The 19063-nt window shown below is 37.8% G+C and overlaps 1 protein-coding gene across 10 annotated transcripts in view; it reads right to left on the reverse strand.

The window, feature by feature from the left end:
- Window positions 1-19063, reverse strand: part of SLC41A3 (solute carrier family 41 member 3) — a 67767-nt gene that overhangs the window by 30210 nt on the left and 18494 nt on the right. For all 10 annotated transcript variants that reach the window (XM_074283794.1, XM_074283802.1, XM_074283797.1 and 7 more), the window contains 3 exons: window positions 16222-16329; window positions 4647-4718; window positions 480-624 (listed from right to left, as the gene is read on the reverse strand). In XM_074283794.1, the coding sequence (XP_074139895.1) occupies window positions 480-624; window positions 4647-4718; window positions 16222-16329 (325 nt within the window). The remainder of the gene's footprint in view (window positions 1-479; window positions 625-4646; window positions 4719-16221; window positions 16330-19063) is intronic.

Below are 19063 nucleotides of genomic sequence, written 5' to 3' on the forward strand. Positions count from 1 at the left end.
ATTATATTGACCAGAAGACGGAAGTCAGCTGAGAGTAAATCCTTTAAGAACAAGATGAAGACCAGGACAGGTGGTAGAATAGGGAGTATGAATGGACTAGGAAGGAGAAAACACCAAAGATCTCCCCTCACGAGGACTGGTCTTTCCCCCAATGGCTTCCTGAAATTTCCCCCAAGACAACTATTTCTTGGGCATGGAAGAGAAAAGATAGAGATTCTGATGATGCTGGAGCAAAGGGAAAAGAGCCCAGTGAAGGAGTATTTTCCTGCAGCAAGTGGAGTGGAAAGTTGGCTTGAGTGAAACTACATGATGAGGGAATCACTGGATACCATTGAGAGTCTGGTAAGAGAAGCCTCTTTTCTCTGGGCTTTGGAAAGCCAGCATTCCTAAAACCTGCAGATAAGGCATATTCTATAGGAAAGGTCTTGTCTGGAGCCAGCTAGGTAAAATCATAGGCAGAAAATGGTAAAGATGCTCACCTAAGAAAAGGGCGGCCATGAAGGCTGTCAACACACTGCTGGCACACAGGACCCCGATGTGGGACAATTCAACTTTTTGTCCAGAGATGACTTCCAGCAAAATGGCAACAACAGCAGCCAGTAGGCCCACAACTGTGGCCTGAACCTGTCAGGGCAAAAATCACAGGTCAGGGCTTGTGATGGGAAGGAGCAACGGAGAGAGGGAAGAGAGGTGAGATCAAGAAGCAAGATCAGGAGGAGGGGAGAAGGATAGAGAAAGGTAAGGGACCATAGATTCTTAGGTTTTAAAAGGACCTTAGAGCTCACCGAGTCTAACCCCATCACCTGAGAGCAGTCAGAGATGGTAAAGGGTCTCAGGTTCATGCCCTATAAGGATCCAGGAAAGGAATTAGACATGACAGCTAGTTCAGTGTTTTCCACCATACCATGGAGTCTCTCTGCATCCCTCCTCCTTTTATTGACAATCCAAAATGTAATCTGGCAAATCCCTTAGCCTGAAACATTTCCAATCCTGCTCCTGTTTTTAGTAGAAGGGTTGGACCCCAGTCATTCTGCCCTTTTTAAAAAAGAACAAACCTCTTTCTAAGATCAAGGCTGGAATTTTCTATTAAAGAAAAGTTAAAGGATTTCAGAGAGATCACATATACATATGAGTACATGCAAAATAGAGGCATTATGTGGATAATGTTGTTTTTCCTTCCTTCTGAAAGATGACCATGACATTAGAAAGATGATACCATGACTTGCAAGTGAATTGGATTTAAGAGAGGCAGAGCAGCCCAAATTAACCAGTCTCACGTTCTCCTCCAGAGCTATTTGGGTCCAATGGCAAAATATAGATCTGGACAAATGTAGACAGCCTTGGATGAAATGGGAAACCTTGGTCTTTTTCAGCTAAGGTCTTTCCTATGTCTCAGTTTGGCAGCAACACCCAATCAGAGATTAAGGTCCTAGTCTTAATTGTAAGAAAAAAAAGCAAAGAGCAGCCTTTTTTACTTAGTAAAAAAACAAAACAAAACAAAAAAAAAAACAAATAAAAAACAAACAAATAAATAAAAAAGCAATCTGGAAGGGGAAGATCCTTCAAAACAGAAACAATTGCTATTCATGCTTATTCTATGCCATCAGGTTCAAACTATAGAGTGTTGGGTTGGGTTTGGAGCCAGGAAGCTCAGAATCCAATCTTAGAACTTTCCTAGCTGAGTGACCTTGAGCAAGTCATTTAATCTCTGCCTGACACTGGAGAAGGTAATGGCAAACCACTTCCGTATCTCTGCCAAGAAAACTCCACAGACAGAGATCCACGGGCTCATAAAGAGTCAGACACAATCAAAATGACCAACAACCATATTCAAAACAGACACACAGTCCAGTGCTCCGTGTAATTTGCTGGGAACCTCAGCTAGAGACTTTTCCCACCTTTCTCTTCTGCCTGGCTTCCAGATAACCCTTTCTCACTATAGGAATGAAGTGAGCCTTTTTGCTCCAGAGCACCAGACCCTACCTAGCCCACAACAATAAGCATAATTGCATCAGTGGTAAGAGCATAACCGTGTGATAGAACAACACAACCTAGATGCAATTTTTGAAAAAATAGATCAATTTCCTGTTATAAATGGAGACAAATATGTCAAGGGGATCCAGGAGGAGAACGACCATTTGATTCTGAGGAAACTGACATCAAAGGAGCCAGGACTAAGAAACAATGGTGAGAGGTCCAAGTTTATTATCATAATTTGAAGCAAGATGACAGAGTTTTCCTTGAAACCTTTGTTATTTAGACAATGTCAGAGAGATCTGAAAACAGGAACTAAAGAGAGATTTTGCTAAAGGGATAAAAAACCTGAAAGTGAAACACTGAAGCTGAAGAAAAAAGAGAAACCAAAACACACATGTTAAAAGAAATCAATGTGTTCCTTTTTTAGCTATAAAGAAGCAGCTAAATTCAGAAAGGAATTATTAAAAGAAATGATTCCATTAACTTAAGAATGGTGAAGCCCAGTTTGCTTCACAGAAAACTGCTGTGTTGCTTTAAGTCAAGCATATACTTTTTCCTAGGACTTTTCCTTGGATTGTAGAGGACCCTCATTCTAACAAAATCAGAGGATTAAACCCAGAGGTAGGATACTTCCTATGAATAATTTCAGTCAGAAAAACCCTCAGAAGCAAAAGAAAATCTAAAAAATTTTAGAAATGTAGATAGCCTATACTATCAACAAATTCAAGTACAGATGTTGAAAGATTGAAGTCACAAAATAATTAGAACCGAGGCAGCTAGGTGGCGCAGTGGAGAGCACCAGCCCTGACTTCAGGAGGACCCGAGTTCAAATGTGGTCTCAGACACTTAACACTTCCTAGCTGTGTGACCCTGGGCAAGTCACTTAACCCCAGCCTCAGGGGAAAAAAAAAAGAAAAAAAGAAAAAAAAAATTAGAACCAGCCAACTTTTAAGCAGGTGAAATTATGATGCCACAGGAAAAGTGATTTCACATACTAGAAATAATACTGTATATGATTAGATGAATTATATTTTACTATATGTTGTGTTATGTATTTATATTATAAATTATCATATATTATATAACTCAAAAATAGTATGTATATATTGTTGTAATATTTATTGCATTCTCTACATGTTTTAGATATTTTTTCTTGTAGTGCTTTGCATTATATATTTACTTTATGTACAATAATGTATTATAATTGGGGAAGTGAAGTGACCTGGATAAGACTTGAGTGAAAATCTGACCTCAAACACTTCTTATTATGTGATACTAGGTCACTTAACCTCTCTTTACTTTAATTTCCACATCTGTAAAATGGGGTAACTCCTACCTCCAACAGTTGTTGTGATGACTAAATGAGACAATAATTGTAAAGCATTTCTACATAGTAAGTACTATATAAATGTTAACTATTATAATATTTTATTATATTTCATATTAATGTGGATTTGGTGTAATGATTATTCAGGGACTGAAAAACATTTTGGCTACAGAGAGAGAAATGTAATTCCAACTTGTGTAACCCTTCCCACAGATACTATGTATACTGTTACTCTAAAAGGGAATACAATTTCGGATGAGTGTTAGTTTAGTTGTATTTTGGAGGGGTTAATAGCTGGAGAGAAAGAAAACATGTGAGGTAATAAGAGAAAACTGTAAGAAAATGTAGCAAAGTCAAAGACTGAAGATATATTCCCTAAAAGAACTGAGTTAAAACTTTATGTTCTGATAATTGATAATTGCTATTGATAATTCTTGGGTGACTGTCACCCTCAGAGAGCTGAATGGTGGAAATATGTTCCAGGATTCAGTAGAAATCAGCAGTTACAGTTGATGGTTGGAGAATGACCTTCACTGTGATCTTTCTCACTGTAATACATTTTTTGAAATATTTAAATATGTATCTAAATGGCTTGTTAACACTTTTAATACATTGTGTAGCCAGTTCCATTAATATTTATTTAAGTCTATGAAGCTAGAGGGTTTGAGAAAGATGGAGGAGGAAAGAAATTAAGCTATTTGCGTTGTAAACTGGAAAAAGGATTCGGAGCTAATTAATTAATGATATGCATTTCTATTAATTTAGGAGGGAATATCAAATTTATTTTCTGCCTTAGAACCTGAAAAGAGATTAATAAGGAAAGGAATTCAGTAGCAGCCTGAAGAATGGAAGTCTGATGTGACTGTCAACTAGCTCCTGACACTCATATAGACTATAAAACTATATTGTATGTGCCATTTTTCTTGACAGAATATAACCTTCTTGTGGGAAGGAAAATCTTTATTAAAGAATTTTTTTTTAATTTTCAGAGTCTGGCATATAGTGGTACTTAATAAATGTTAGTTGATTGATTTGACTGAGGCCAGCTCTGCATCCACTATACCACACTACCTGTCCCCCTCACTATTCTCAGGTCTCACCAACGGTGGTCTTATGCCAGTGCCCCAGGATTTCTGTTTCTGTGATCTCTCCCCAAGTGAAAAGATTTTTTGGTTAGATAGTAGGTTAAATTTATGATCCCCAGTACAAAACACTCACATACACAAACACACACACACACACACACACACACACACACACACCAGTTATCACTCTGACAAGTGCTGCCCCAATAAAATATATACTTGACCAAAATGACAGAAGAAACAATGGAGTGGCTCACCTGAATCAGAGCAAGGTTGCTACTAATCATTTTTTGCTTCTGCTGAGGGTCATCAATGATCCCAGTGTTAGCCTGCAAGCAAAAGAGAAAAAGAATCAGTAGGCTGGAATGCTGGGGACACATACAGTGAGTGACTCCCTGCATCTACTCCCAGCCCAGTGGAGTCCTAAGGCAGGAGGGCATTGGCTTGGCCTGGCAAGTCCTGTGAAAGCTTTTCTAAGAAATCTAAAGGCCAAGGTAACAAATACTAGTTAACTGATTCTACTATTGTTGTTCTGTCATCTCAGTCTTGTCTGATTCTTTGTGATCCCATTTGAAGTTTTCCTGGCAAAGATACTACAGTGATTTACCATTTCCTTCTCTAGTTCATTTTATATAAAGATGAGGAAACTGAGATACACAGAGTTAAGTGACTTGCCCTAAGACCAGATTTGAACTTGAGAAGATGAATCTTCCTTAATCCAGGTCTCACATTCTATCCATTGTGCCATCTAGTTACCCACCTGATTCCACTCCAACTCCTTTACCTAGCATTTGAAGCCCTTCACAATTTGGTCTAACCCTTCCTCTCTCTGCCATTAATTATAGCTATCATTATCATAAAACTTTAAGAACTTTATGTTCACTACCTAATTTGATCTCCATGACAATTCTATGAAGGTAGGTACTATTATGATGCCCATTTTATAGATGAAGAAATTAAGGCTCAGAAAAGGAAATTGACTTTACTGTTCCTTTTCCAGTCCTACCCTTCTCCCTTGAGTCTACTTCCCCTCTCTCAGCATCAGATTTCCCATCTGTACCATGAAAGGATTTAACTAGGTGAGCTCCAAGCTTCCCTCTAGATTAAATGATTTATAACTCTAAGCCTTCCTGATGATTCTAAGCCACTCTAATCTCTTATGTATTAAGCACTTATCTGTCTGAACCACACAGCTTGGCACCTTATTATAATTACTCTCATCCACTAATTGCTATTTGGGGTGAGTTGCTTTTCTGAGTCAAATCAAAGTTTCCTGAAGGCAAGGAAACTTCCTTCTATTTCTGTCTCTTCTAAAATATCTGGTAATACAGTGCCCTGCTCATGATAGAAGGTAAACTGAACACTTGATTGAAAGACAAGAAGATTTTTTGAAGAAAAAGGGACCTTCTTCAATCCACTATTCTTGTTCTTTCTCCCCTCTCCCCTTTCCCACCTCAGGCAAGAAATTGTTTCCTAATAAAAGCTCACATTTTGAGAAGCCTTTTAGAATTTTGGAATTACTTTCTTCATGATTAATGTCCATGGCATGGGCAGTGCAAGGATTGTTTATTCTCATTTTATTTGTTTATTCTCATTTATTTGAGACTACTCAGGGGGCCAAAAGACTACCCCACAGTCATGTGATGTATCTAGTCTGGACACATCTTTATTAAAATATAGTAGGCAGAGCATCTGGCTATCCTGTCTCTCACTCAAGTATTGTTATCTCCTTAAATTAGATTTATAACCAGTCTCCTTAAATATGACTCAAAAGTACTTCCCTAGCTCTAATAGTTATAAATGAGAAAGAATCACTTTGATACCATCTATGATAAATGATCCTGAAGTGTCTGCTTGAAGACTGTCAATGACAGGGAGCTCCACACCTCTAAAAGGAGTCCATTCCACTCTGAAGATTTTTCCTTATGTTGACTTTAAATTTCCACCCATTTTTCTTAGTTTCCCCTTGTATTCAAGTAAAGCAAGTATTCTCTCCCCTCTGCATGCCTGCTTTTCAAAGACTGAAGACAATTAATATCCCATCTCTCATAAGCTTTTTCTCTTTTTAAAAAGTAGCATCTGTAATTCTTTAATTAATTGTAAGTAAAATCTTCTTGAGCTTGTAAAATCAAATACACATATAACCGCAGGATTCTCGTTCCAAGGAAATCAAGTACATCCAAACCAAGCACTTTTCATTAATTTAATTTACAGGTGTTTATGGGGGCAGCTAGGAGGCACAGTAGACAGAGCACCAGCTTTGAAGTCAGGAAGAGCTGAGTTCAAATCTGATCTCAAGACACTTAACACTTCCTAGTTGTGTGATCCTGGGCAAGTCACTTAACCCCAATTGCCTAAACAACAACAACAATAACAACAAAAAAGGTGTTTATGGATCTGTCATACAAAAGAAATATCTCCATTTCATTGAATATTCAAGGTTATTGAGCCACTTCTATTTGCCTTTGATCCTTCTACTGACTCAGCCCAAAAGATTTCTGTTTGTATCTCTTCTTTACTTTAGGAAGTAATGCCAAAGGATCTAAAGTTCTCTCTTTTTATTTGCTTTAGTCTTTCAGACAGATAAAGTGCTTCTGGCAAAACATCTAAGAATTAAATTCATGTCTTTCTTTTCTGGGAGATCCTCCCTGCAGCTCTCCTTCCAACTTTATTCTCAATAACTAAATACATTGCTTAGACAGAAAGGCTATTGGTTAAAAATGTTTAAGAAAATAAACATTTCAAACAAAGCTGGGTAAGCAGATTTTCCTGTGCCCAGAGTGGTAAAGGCAGGGAAAGAAAGGAGATACAGAATTACTGACTTAGGCTACGTATTACAGGAAGAATTTCATCCACACAGCTCCTCTCCCAATATACTTTTTGCCAATTGGCCCAAATAGCTTCAAGCTAGATATCACCTCTGTTTGGCTTTTGCTGCCCTAGCTTCATGCATATACAGTCTATCCCTTCAGAATCTGGGTTCCTCTTCAAAAGTCTCTTTTCTGGACTCAATGAGCTGATTTTTAAATATTACCCTGATGACAGGAAAGATAATGATAAATGTTGGAGGGGATGTGGGAAAATTGGGACATTAATACATTGATGGAGTTGTGAACTGATCCAACCATTCTGGAAAATAATTTGGAATTATTCCAAAAGGGCTATCAAACTGTGCATATCCTTTGATCCAACAGGCTCTGTACTGGGTCTGTATCCCAAACAGATCAAAAAAAGGGAAAAGGATCCACAAGTGCAAAAATGTTTGTAGCAGCCCTTTTTGTAGAGGCAAGAAACTGGAAATTTAGTGGACGCCCATCAGTTGGGCATTATATGATATATGAATACAATGGAATATTATTGTTCTATAAGAAAAGATCAACAGACTAATTTCAGAAAAACCTTGGAAGACTTACATGAACTGTTGCTAAGTAAAGTGAGTAGAACCAAAAGAACATTGTTCATAGCATCAATAAGATTATGTGATGATCAACTCGGATGGATGTGGCTCTTTTCAACAAGGAAGCAATTCAATTTGAGGTGTTTATGGCCTAAGACAGGATTTTTTTTGTATGGGTTCCATGTACTGCTAAGAAAAAAGTATATTCCTTTCTGTCTCCAATTCAACTTTCTCCACAGGTATATCTATCTAACTTTTCTATAATTCTATTTACCTCCTTAATTTCTTTCTTATTTATTCTGTGGTTTGATTTATCTACTGAGAGAGCAAGGTTCAGATCTCCCACTTGGATAGTTTTGCTGTCTAATTTTTCTTAAGGCTCTCAACTTTCTTCTTTAAGAATTTGGATGCTATACCACTTGCTCCATATATGTTTAATATTGATATTACTTCATTATCTATGATACCTTTTAGTAGGATGTAATTTCCTTATCTCTTTTAATTAAATCTATTTTTGCTTTTGCTTGATCTGAGATCAGCTTTTTAAAAAATTCAACTGAAGCATAATAGATTCTGCTCTAGCCTTTTACCTTTACTCTGAATGGATCACTCACTTTAAATGTGTTTCTTGTAAACCACAAATTGTAGGATTCTAGCTTTTAATCCAGTTTGCTATCTGCTTTTGTTTTACGGGAGAGTTCATCCCAATCATATTCTGTATTTCCTGCTAATTTTTGGTTTATTTTCCATTGGACTTTTATTGCATGTAATTTTTATTGCAGCATGATCTGAAAATGCATTTACTATTTCTTTCTTTCTGCATTCGATTTTGAGGTGTTCATGCTCTAATACATGGTCAATTTTTGTATAGGTTCCATGTACTGCCAATAAAAAAAAGAATTATTTCTTTCTTGTCCATTCAATTTTCTCCAAAGGTCTATCATAGAATTCTATTTATATCCTTAACTTCTTTCTTATTTATTTTGTAATGAGGTGATTCAAGCCAATTCCAATGGACCTGTGATAAAGAGAACCATCTGCATCCAGAGAGATGACTATAGGGACTGAATGTGGATCTCAACATAGTATTTTCACCTTTTTGATGTTTGCTTGCTTTTTGTTTTCTCTATTTTTTTCTTTTTGATTTGATTTTTCTTGTGCAACATGATAATTGTGGAAATATGTTTAGAAGAATTGCACATGTTTATATTGGATTACCTGCTATCTAGAAGAGAGAAGGAGGGAAGGTGGGAAAAAAGTTTGGAATACAGGGTTTTTGCAAGGGTAAATGTTAAAAATTATCTTTGCATGTATTTTGAAAAATAAAAGGCTATTATTATAAAAAATTAAATGTTAACCTATGGTACCTGACTGGCCACATTGTACGAATGTCAAAATGGACACTTGCTAAAAAGATTGTTTTATGGAGAATTCACACAGAGCAAGTGCTCATGTGGGGGTCAGGAAAAACAATATATAGGTGGTCTCAAGAACTTTAGAACTGATTGTACAACATGAGAGACACTAGCATAGGACTGCCCAGCATGACATGTCCTCATCTGAGTAGGTGATATTCTCTATAAGCAAAACAGAAATAAAGTAGCTCCAAAAAAAACTTTGAGATGCACACATTTAGAGAATCTCCAAATGTGTTCACATGGACTATTTGTGCCTGACCTGTGGCAGAGCATTCTGAATTCACATTGGTCTGATCAGCCAAGCTGGGATGCACAGTAACTTGGCTCTAACATAGTGATGTCATTCTGATTCTCTTCAAGAATGAAGGAAAACAATTAATCGGGCAATATTCTTCATTCTACAGAGTTGTCTTTTTTTCCCTTCTGATTTACTGAAGGGACTATTTCTCATTTCAAAGGGATCACCTGTGTCATTTATATTTAGTCTATTACTTCAGTATTAGTACTTTTTTTTTCTAATATGTTATTAGGTTCTGGACTTCCACTCCCTCCAGTAAAATATTTGCTGTTCCTAGCAAATCAATCAGGGTATGTGAGCATATTTGTCTTTTAAATTGTAGACTTTCTCCAGTGACTACAAGGTCTAAATTACATGTAGGACATATTGTGGCAGTACATTTTACATGCACAATACATACAAGTAAATATGCACAGAAAGAAATACAGCAATAATTGGTTTATACAATAATATATGTAAATAGTAATATTTTTTTGCAAAAAAGCAAACAGAAAATTATGTATAATAGATAAGTGTTTCTAAGGTATGTAAATATACCATAATTACCGTATGCATCAATGAACAAAACACACACTTTTCACAGGTAAATATTAGTACTGTCTGACTACACATGTAGGCAATTCACCAGTTTACTCAGTAATTTCTCTTCATAGCTCAAATAATTCTAGGTCTGCTGTGACCTGCTGATCTTTTTGTCTCTATTCTGCTAGTTGATGAAAATTCTTATCAGAATTATACTTGTATATCCCTAAACCTGAAATGGTGGAGAATCCAGGATAATTAGATTTACAGTTTATGTTCTAGTCAGGAAAGATGCTATCTCTAGGGTTACCCTCCCATTTTGACTTATGGATTACAGTACTCTGTCTTTTTCACTTGAAATGTTTACTTCTGAGACATTTTCTGGTTTTAGCACAGAATTTTAAAAACAAGACAATAGTTTTCTATTAATTCTGTATCACAAGAACACCACATTGTCTGAACAATGAATTTAGACATCACACTGCCATTTATTTCAATAAAGGCACTTGTGAGCTGAAGTTGGAGCTAGGTGGTAAGTTTCTTCCAGCTTCTTTCCTTTCTTTTCTTTTCTTTCTTTCTTTCTTTCTTTTTTTTTTTTTTTGGTTTGTTTTTGCTGAGGTTAAAGTTTTTTGCTGAGGGTAAGTGACTTGCCCAGAGTTACACAGCTAGGAAGTGTTGTGTCTGAGGTAGGATTTGAACTCAGAACTTCCTGACTTCAGGGATGGCGCTCTATCTACTATGCCATCTAACTGCCTTTTCCTTCAGTTTCTTTCCAGGCTGAGAATAAGACTGGTTATGAAGGTCTTCAGTCTTTCCATTTTCAAGGTCTTGATAACATACTTTCCAGGGATGTCTACATCTATGAGGTTGATGTACATATTGCAAAAACTAGCTCAGTGTTTGGGAGGCTGAATTAGCTTTTCTTTAAGTGCAATGATACCTATTGCTACTTTCAGGAGGGCTTTCAAGCTATTCTATAATCTACTCTGAAGTCTGAGCAGCTCACACGAGTGTTTGGGGTTTTGGCAGGGACAGGGTTTGATAGCATGGCAATTCTGGGCACACTGAGCAGAGTGAATATTAGTCTGCAAGCCAGATTTTCAGTTTAGACTGGGTTGTCACTCAGTGACTGGCAGCCTGGGCATTGCAGGAATGAGACTTTAAAAGATACTTAGTAAGATCCAGGGTTTGGGCATGGGAGAGCTGTCTCTAGACAGCTGGCCTAGATGTGGTCTAGGAGAGCAGTTTGAGTCCCAGCTAAAGGGAGTTGTGGGGTCCAAGGAAAGGAAGACACTCAGACCTACCTGCCCCTGCCTCTCGGGATGGTGCAAGGGGAGCTGTTAATGGGAGTGCTGACAATGGCAGCTACTAGCACTTCATTCTGAGAACTACCAGCTTTCTCTTCTATAAGTTCAACATTCCCAATTTCTTAAATCAGTTTTCTTTTTTGTTTGGTCAATTTTTCAGTTGTGTCTGACTCTTCATGGCCACATTTGAGGTTCCTTGGCAAATATACTGGAATGATTTGACATTTTTTTAGCCAGCTCATTTTACAGTTAAGGAAATTGAGACAAACAGGGTTATTTGAATTGCTGAGGGTCATACAACAAATATAAATGCCCAAGGTTACATTTGAACTCTGGGAGAAGAGTCTTCCTGATTCCAGGATAGGCAATCTATCCACTGTACTTCCACAAAATAATGTTAATTCCTTAAAGTAAAATTGTAGTCTTCTCAGCATCTTGATTATCTTTCTTTGAATGGCTCATTTTAAAAATGTGGTATCCAGAACTGAACAAAAACACTTCCTATTCTATTGGATCAGGATGGAATACAGATTATACTCTCCTTTGCTCCAGACACTATGACTTTGTTAATTCAACTCAGGATGATTATGTTAGGTTTGTTTTAACTGCCTCATTAAGCTGCTGGCTCCTAGTCTTGCATTTTAGTGACCCTTAGACCTTTACATGTAGCTACTTATTTTTATTTTTAACAAGCACTAATTGTGAGATAGGCAAAGTACTAGTCATCCCCATTTTACAGAGGGAACTGAGGCGCAGAAAGGCACTCGTATCTTGTCCTTGTATAGATGGCATTTTGAATCTAAGTGTCCCTCTTAATTCCACATTTCATGGCAACATAAAAGACCCAGGCAAGTCACTTAGGCTTTTTAGACCTCAGTTTCCTCATCTGTAAAATGAGGGGGTTGGACTAAATGGCCTCTGAAGACTTTTCCAGACCTAAACCTATGTAATGAATGTAATTATTATCTGAATTCATATGTAGTAACCTAGTTATTAATTATGATGTCAGAGTAGCCATCTATAAAGGGAAAGCAAAGTAGATCACCATGCCCGATGGCTCAAATGAGGACATACAATTGGATAGATGCTGATTTCACTCTGACCCAAATCCATCTAGCATATCACTGCCAGGGTGATTTCCCTAAGATAGTCCCTTAATCAATATAATTTGAAAGTCAGGAATAAAAGAGTCTAAATGTTTACAGATTACAAGTGAACCATCTATAAGTCACAAACACCATTGAAAAACAAGATATAAGTGTATGCTGAAGAAATCTAATGAAAGCACAAAAAAATCAAAATGATGGATCGGTGATTTCTAAAAATCACATAAAAGATGTAGGAGAGAGACAAAGGTACATTGTTTAGTCACAATTATTTTAATCCCAGCTAAGTCAGCTGATATTTGTGAAAAGTGGAAAATAAGAGAGAAATAAAGGCACTGACTATAATCACGTAGTGGGACAATGAAGGACCTTAAGTCTGTGCCACATGAGGGTTGGTTGAAAGAATGGGGGACAACTAACCCAGAGAAGAAAAGACTCAGGGAAGATATATTAATTGTATCCAGGTATTTGTAGGGTTATCATATGGAAGGGTCCTATCTGGCCACAAAACCAAGAACTGGAAGTGATGGGTAGGAGTTGCAAAGACATGAATTTAGGTTTGTAATAAGGAAAAATTTCAACGGTGAATGTTCTTCCAAAGTGGCACAGTTCCCCTTGGGAGTTGGTAGGTTCCCTTCCCTTGGAAGTCTTCAGGTTAAAATTGGGTGACAACATTCTATGTAGACTGTAGTGAGGATTCTCCTTTGCTCACAGTACAGCACTGAGGTCCTTTCTATGCTTCTGTGTTTTATTAGCAACATTTAGTGGATGCAAAAATATTTACCACATTAAGGCTGCTGAAAAGCCCAGAAACTGCCTTAGCCAGTAAACATTTTGTGATTTCCTTTCCAAGTAGAAAAGAAATAGCAGCCAAGGGCAAGACAAGTTGAGGGTCCAAACTTATTTGCAAAACAGATGATGGTGGAAGTGCATGAGCAGCATTGCCAAGTGAAATAAGGAAAAACAGCTTAATTCAGGCTTGTAGAGTTTGTAGAGTAAGACCTAGCTAAGTCAGATAGGGACATATATAGATGAAACTGGCAAAAAGATCATGGATGGACACAAAATGAACTAGATCTACAAGAAGTTTTATAATAATCTACTTAGAGGAGTGGAATCACTGTGTACCTCTTCCATGGCCAACACACTACATGAAGAAGCAGCAATGATATTTAAGAAGATGTAATAAACACGAGCAACTTTCCTTAACAAATACATATAAAGAACTCTACACTGAAGCTCTACTAATGAGTACAGAACATTATTAAAGGCATCTAGAAATTGGAAAAGAGGATAATGCTCAAAGAAGGGAAAAGTGCATGGACTATGAACAATTAACAAAGGAAAGCATAGAGATATTAGCTTGATTTCTCATCTTTAGAAAATCTTCATCAGAATACTCTATGCATACAACAGAGATGCCCTTGATCAGAAATGCCAAACAAGAGCCAGACTGGACAATGTGTTTTCTAATGCTTGTGAATGTTACCTAAACCAGAATGAAATTTAGTCAGGAATTATTTATTTTAGTAAAATAAATAAAATAGAATGAAAGATATTACATTTAAAAATTAAGCCAAGGTGTGGTCCACAGGTTTAGTGGCCCTGTTTCTATTTGATTTGAACACTAGCTGCCTTGACAAAACACAAAAGGGTAAAGGGCAGGGTTTTGCAGCTGATTTTCTAAGGCAGACGAACTCTTTTTAGCTGGCCAACAGCCTGAGGGGCAAAGCGAACAGAAGACTCTTCTAAGTGTGTTGTTTGCTGATTTTTAAAAAGCATCTGACTTAGGAAAACAAGATGTGACCTTTGATGTCTCTCCTCAGATGAGACATCTATCTCTCCCATGTGTATGTTAAAGTGATAGCTGTGATTTCACAAAAGTCATCCTCTGAGGCTTCGTGGACAGCATGGAAAAGCTGTATCACTGTCTCAAAGTGTGGTCCAGAAGATTCCAGAGAGTCTCTGAAATCCTTACAGAGAGTCTACAAATTAAAATTAGTTTCTATTTCTAATGTGGTAAATATCTATAAATATAACCTACATAAACAAAAAGTCTTTGGATAAATCAACAATTTATATATATATATATAAATTATATATATATATATATAAATTGTTGGTGATTTATCCATATATATATATAAAGGGACACTGAGGACAAACGTTTGAGAACCACTGGACACGGTCTCCATCATTTTTTCCAGCTCTAAAGCTTCACCAAAAGTCACCCATTCTTCAGTATCTCAGAACAATTAACAATATCTCCCAGGTGAAGGGTTATAGGACTAAGGGACTGGTATCCCCTTCCTTTCATTTAGAAACTGCTGCCTAATTCCTAAAGAGAAGACCTTCATTAAACCATAAAGGTTTTGCATTGGGACCCAGTGAAGGGATGAGGTCAATTGTCCAAGGACCAGCCTTGGTAAGTACAGAGAGGCTCCCCCACCTGGGTGGCTGTTTGAGAGATGAATTATTCAGTCACGGCATAGGTGGAAAATGTGGGGTCATATTGATGAAATGAAATCAAAGTATCAAGAAAATTCTATCTTCTCATTCTAGCCTATGGAGATGCTCTGACTGAAATTCTCTCTCAAGTTTCTTTCAAATCCAACACTTTCAGACAGCACTAAGAGACGCTGGGTATCTTTTTTATTTTTTATTTTACCCTGTGATCTTTTGTATCTTTACCAATTTCTCTGAGGTATTTCTTTCCCATTAGGGAGATATGTACTTTAAGGATTGTCTGATCTCTTTATCTGTTTGTGTGAAATCAGTTTATAAATTCATGTTAGTACTAGTAATTTTTTAAAAAGGGTCTTATGCCCTATGATGTAATCTCTGTGCAGTCACAGGAATCTTCCTCATCTGAATAACATGGATTGGAAAATGGCAGGGAGGGCAGGATTAACTTCTGTATCCACTGTCAAATTTTAGGCTTGGACAAAAAAAGTTTTGTTCTAGCTCGGTGACCAGCTCATGGTGTCACCTTAGATGAGTGGCCTTCATGTCACTTTGCAAGAATGTTCAGAATGAAGCTTGACTTGTCTAGATCTCCATTTGATTTACACCAATAAGGCTGGGTGGGTACTAGATCATTTCTGAGCCTGGAGACACAGGAGGGAAGAACTGACTGACATTCTTTTCTTCCTAACAGCACAGTTTTATGGGGGTCATAAAGCTAGGAGTTGGGAGGGGGGTGATGTGAAGCTTAATGGTATGAGAAAGATCACATGAAAAAGGATGTCATACAGAAAGAACCTCAGTTCCCACCTCTTTAAAATGAAAGGGTTGGATTAGGTGATCTTAAAACTCTCATTTTTTTATCTCCATATCCCCAGAACTTAGCATGGTATTTAATAAATACTCACTGATTGACTTATTCTAGCTCTAAAAATTCCAAGATTCTAGCTACTTTTTCTTTTTTTTCTAAATCAAGAATTCTTAACTTGGATTTCATGAACTTTTTAAAAAAATTGTTGATAACTGTAGTTCAGTATCATTGGTTCAATATCCTACCTATCTTAAAATCGTATTCTACAAAGGGACCCAGAGATTTCACCAGAGAGCTGAAGGAGTCTATGACAGAAATAACATTTGCTCCCTCTCCCAGCTACTCCCAAGAAATCCACTGATGATGTCTAGGTTCCCTCTCCAAAGTAAGGGCATCAATGTGACAATCAAGAACCAATCACTTGTTTCTTGAAGACCCAACAATGTGAAGGCTACTAGAGTTTCGGGGTTTTATGTGCTTTTGGAACAAGGAGTCCATATGTGAACTTACAGCTGTGGAGAGCCGGCATGCCAGAGTCATTTCCAAGTTCCCTTTCAGTCCCACAAGGGAAGGCACCAGGGTTAAGAGTTCTTTAATGTCCACAAACACATTCCAGTGCTGCCAGGGAAAGAACAAAGAACACATTAACCCACCTATGTATATGGATACATGGACCTGATACAATTATTAACCTGCTATGGCAGCAGGGCACAGCAACTAGAATGTCAGACAGTGTCAGGAAGACCTGGTTCAATCCTACCTAAGATGCTTCCCAACTATGGTTAAATCACAGAACCTCCATGTGCCTCAGTTTCTTCATCTGCAAAACAAGAGGCTGGAATTTGTCTCTAAAATCCTTTCCAAATTGACATTTATGATTCTATGATTCCAGGACCATATGTATATCCTCTTCCCTTATCTTATGCCTCAGTTTCTCCAATTATAGCATGATACAAATACAATATTGTACTATAAAATGGTATTTTCTCACTCAACCTCATTTCCTTCCTCCCTTCACTTTTCCCACTCCTTTCTTTCCCCCAATCAAAATGTTAGAGTTGAAAGATCTCAGAAGCCAGCTAGTGTAATCTGCACCTGAAAAATGATCACTCTTGCAAAATACCCTGGGGTCTAGCCTAGACTTCCAGTAAGAGGAAATGCATTAGTCCCCAAGCCAGTCCATCCATTTTTGGCCAGCTATCAGTATTGGGAAATTTCTCTTTCTATAGTCCCTTTTTTGTACTCCCTTCAGAGACAGCATTAACCCAAGTGACATTTTTAGATCAAATTTCATTCTAGATTTTCATGCAAAGTAGAGTCAAGCCCCCTCAGTGGAGGTCCAACGGAATGAGTTATATAGCTGGGACCAGAAATTCCAGTGACTAGAGTCTGAGTCCAAACTGGGCTCTGATCAACTAATATTTAACTGGCCACGCTTGCCCCAGAATTGTTGAATACCGCTTGAAACATGAGCTTCCAAGGGCCAAGGAAAAAATTTAAGCATTTTCAATCTCAGAGGTCAGCCTCTGCTCAGGAAAGCACCACAGATTCCCCAGGTGACCTCAGTGGAAAAAGTTATCAAAAACATCTGCTCAAAATAGAAACTCAATTAGAGCCAGCAGTTTCTCAGCACTTTTAATTAGCAGGTGGATTTCATCCTAAAGGCCTGGCACTGAGGGAAATAGGTATGAGAAAAGGGCTTCAGGAGATTAAGAGATGATGAAAATGGCAGAGTGGAAATGTGTTAAGGGAGAATAATCCAGAAAAACAAAAAGATCTTCAATTTAGCCTGGGAAAAGCCAAGGTTGGAGGACTTAGAAATCTAAAACCTTTTTCTGTCCCCAAGATCAAGGTTATAGATTAAAATCCTGAGGGGGCAGTTAGTTTCTCATCAAGATAATCTAGGTTCCTTTTTAACCTCTTTGTAGTTTGACTCTTTCCTGCTAGACACTTTCCTCTCTGGGTAGTTGTGATACAGCTCTCTTCATTTTCCTCCTACTTCTCTAATCTCTCCTCTTCAGTCTCCTTTGCATATCATCTATCTCATATTCTATAAGTGTGGATAATTCTGTCTTCAGCTCTCTTTCCTCTCTCTCAGTGAGCACATCATCTTATGGAGGGGAGGGGTCCAATTAGCCTAAGGAAGCCAGATGACCACACTTCCTGGAGCACTGAACTTGGAGCCAGGAAGTTTTGACTTCAAATCTTGCCTCAGATACTTATTTGCTATCTGGACCTGAAGTCAAATTTAAGCTCTATTTGCCTCATTTTCCCTATCTGTAAAATAAGAGAAAAACACCTTTCTCCCAGGACTTTTTGTGGGCAACAAATGAAGGGATATAGATTAAAAACATTCCACTAATTTTGAAGAACCATAAAATGCTACCTATTACAATCAACATCATCAGCATTACTCCTCTACATTGAGGACTGAACTCTATATGTCTGTCCTCTCTCTCTTCCTCCTCCTCTCTCTCCTTTTTCTCCATCCCTCCCTTCTAAGATCCAGCTCAGTTTCTCCAATTATAGCATGATACAAATACAATACTGTACTATAAAATGATATTTTTCCTACTCTGTCTCATTTTCTTCCTCCCTCCACTTTCCCCATTCTTTCCTCCAGCTCTGCATCTCCACCTCCCTAAACAGATGTCTTTCCCAGGGACAAATCAAACTGAACAGATCTAAAACAGAACTCATCTTTTCCCTTAAACCTTTCTTTCTTCTGAACTTTCCAAATTCTGTCAAAGGCATCCCCCTTTCTTCCTGTTTCCTAAGGTTTGTCATATCACTGTTACTGACTCCTCACTCTTCCTCGCCCCAAACGCCTAATTAGTTGCCAAATCCAGAACATCTCTGCCACATGGCCCCTTCCCTCTATTTGCACACTGGTGTTCGGGCTCATCACCTCTCATAAGATTTTCCCCATTCCAATCCAGCCTCCATCAGCTACCAAAGTGATTTTCCACAAATATTGATCCAGCATCCAACATCTCTTACTCAATTGACTCCAATAATTCCAGATGCCTGTTGGTGATTTATAAAGCCCTTCAGAACCTTGCTCCAAACTAGCCTTTCCTTTGTTCATCTCACAAGAGCGCTCTACCTCCCATCTCCCTGCCTTTGCATTGGCCATTCCTTATGTCTGGAATACACTCTCTCCTCCCCTTCATTTCTAAGAATTCTTCACTTCCTTCTAGAAAAAGCTCAAATACCATCTTCTACATGTAGTCTACATGAACCAGTAACCTCCCTCCCTCCCTAGCTTGAACACATTAGTATTTATCGTGTATGTGTGTATGTATGGTTATGCTTATTGTTGAGTCATTTCAGTCATGTCCAACTTTTCATG

This window comes from Sminthopsis crassicaudata, chromosome 1 (genome assembly GCF_048593235.1).
Source record: "Sminthopsis crassicaudata isolate SCR6 chromosome 1, ASM4859323v1, whole genome shotgun sequence".
NCBI lineage: Eukaryota > Metazoa > Chordata > Mammalia > Dasyuromorphia > Dasyuridae > Sminthopsis > Sminthopsis crassicaudata.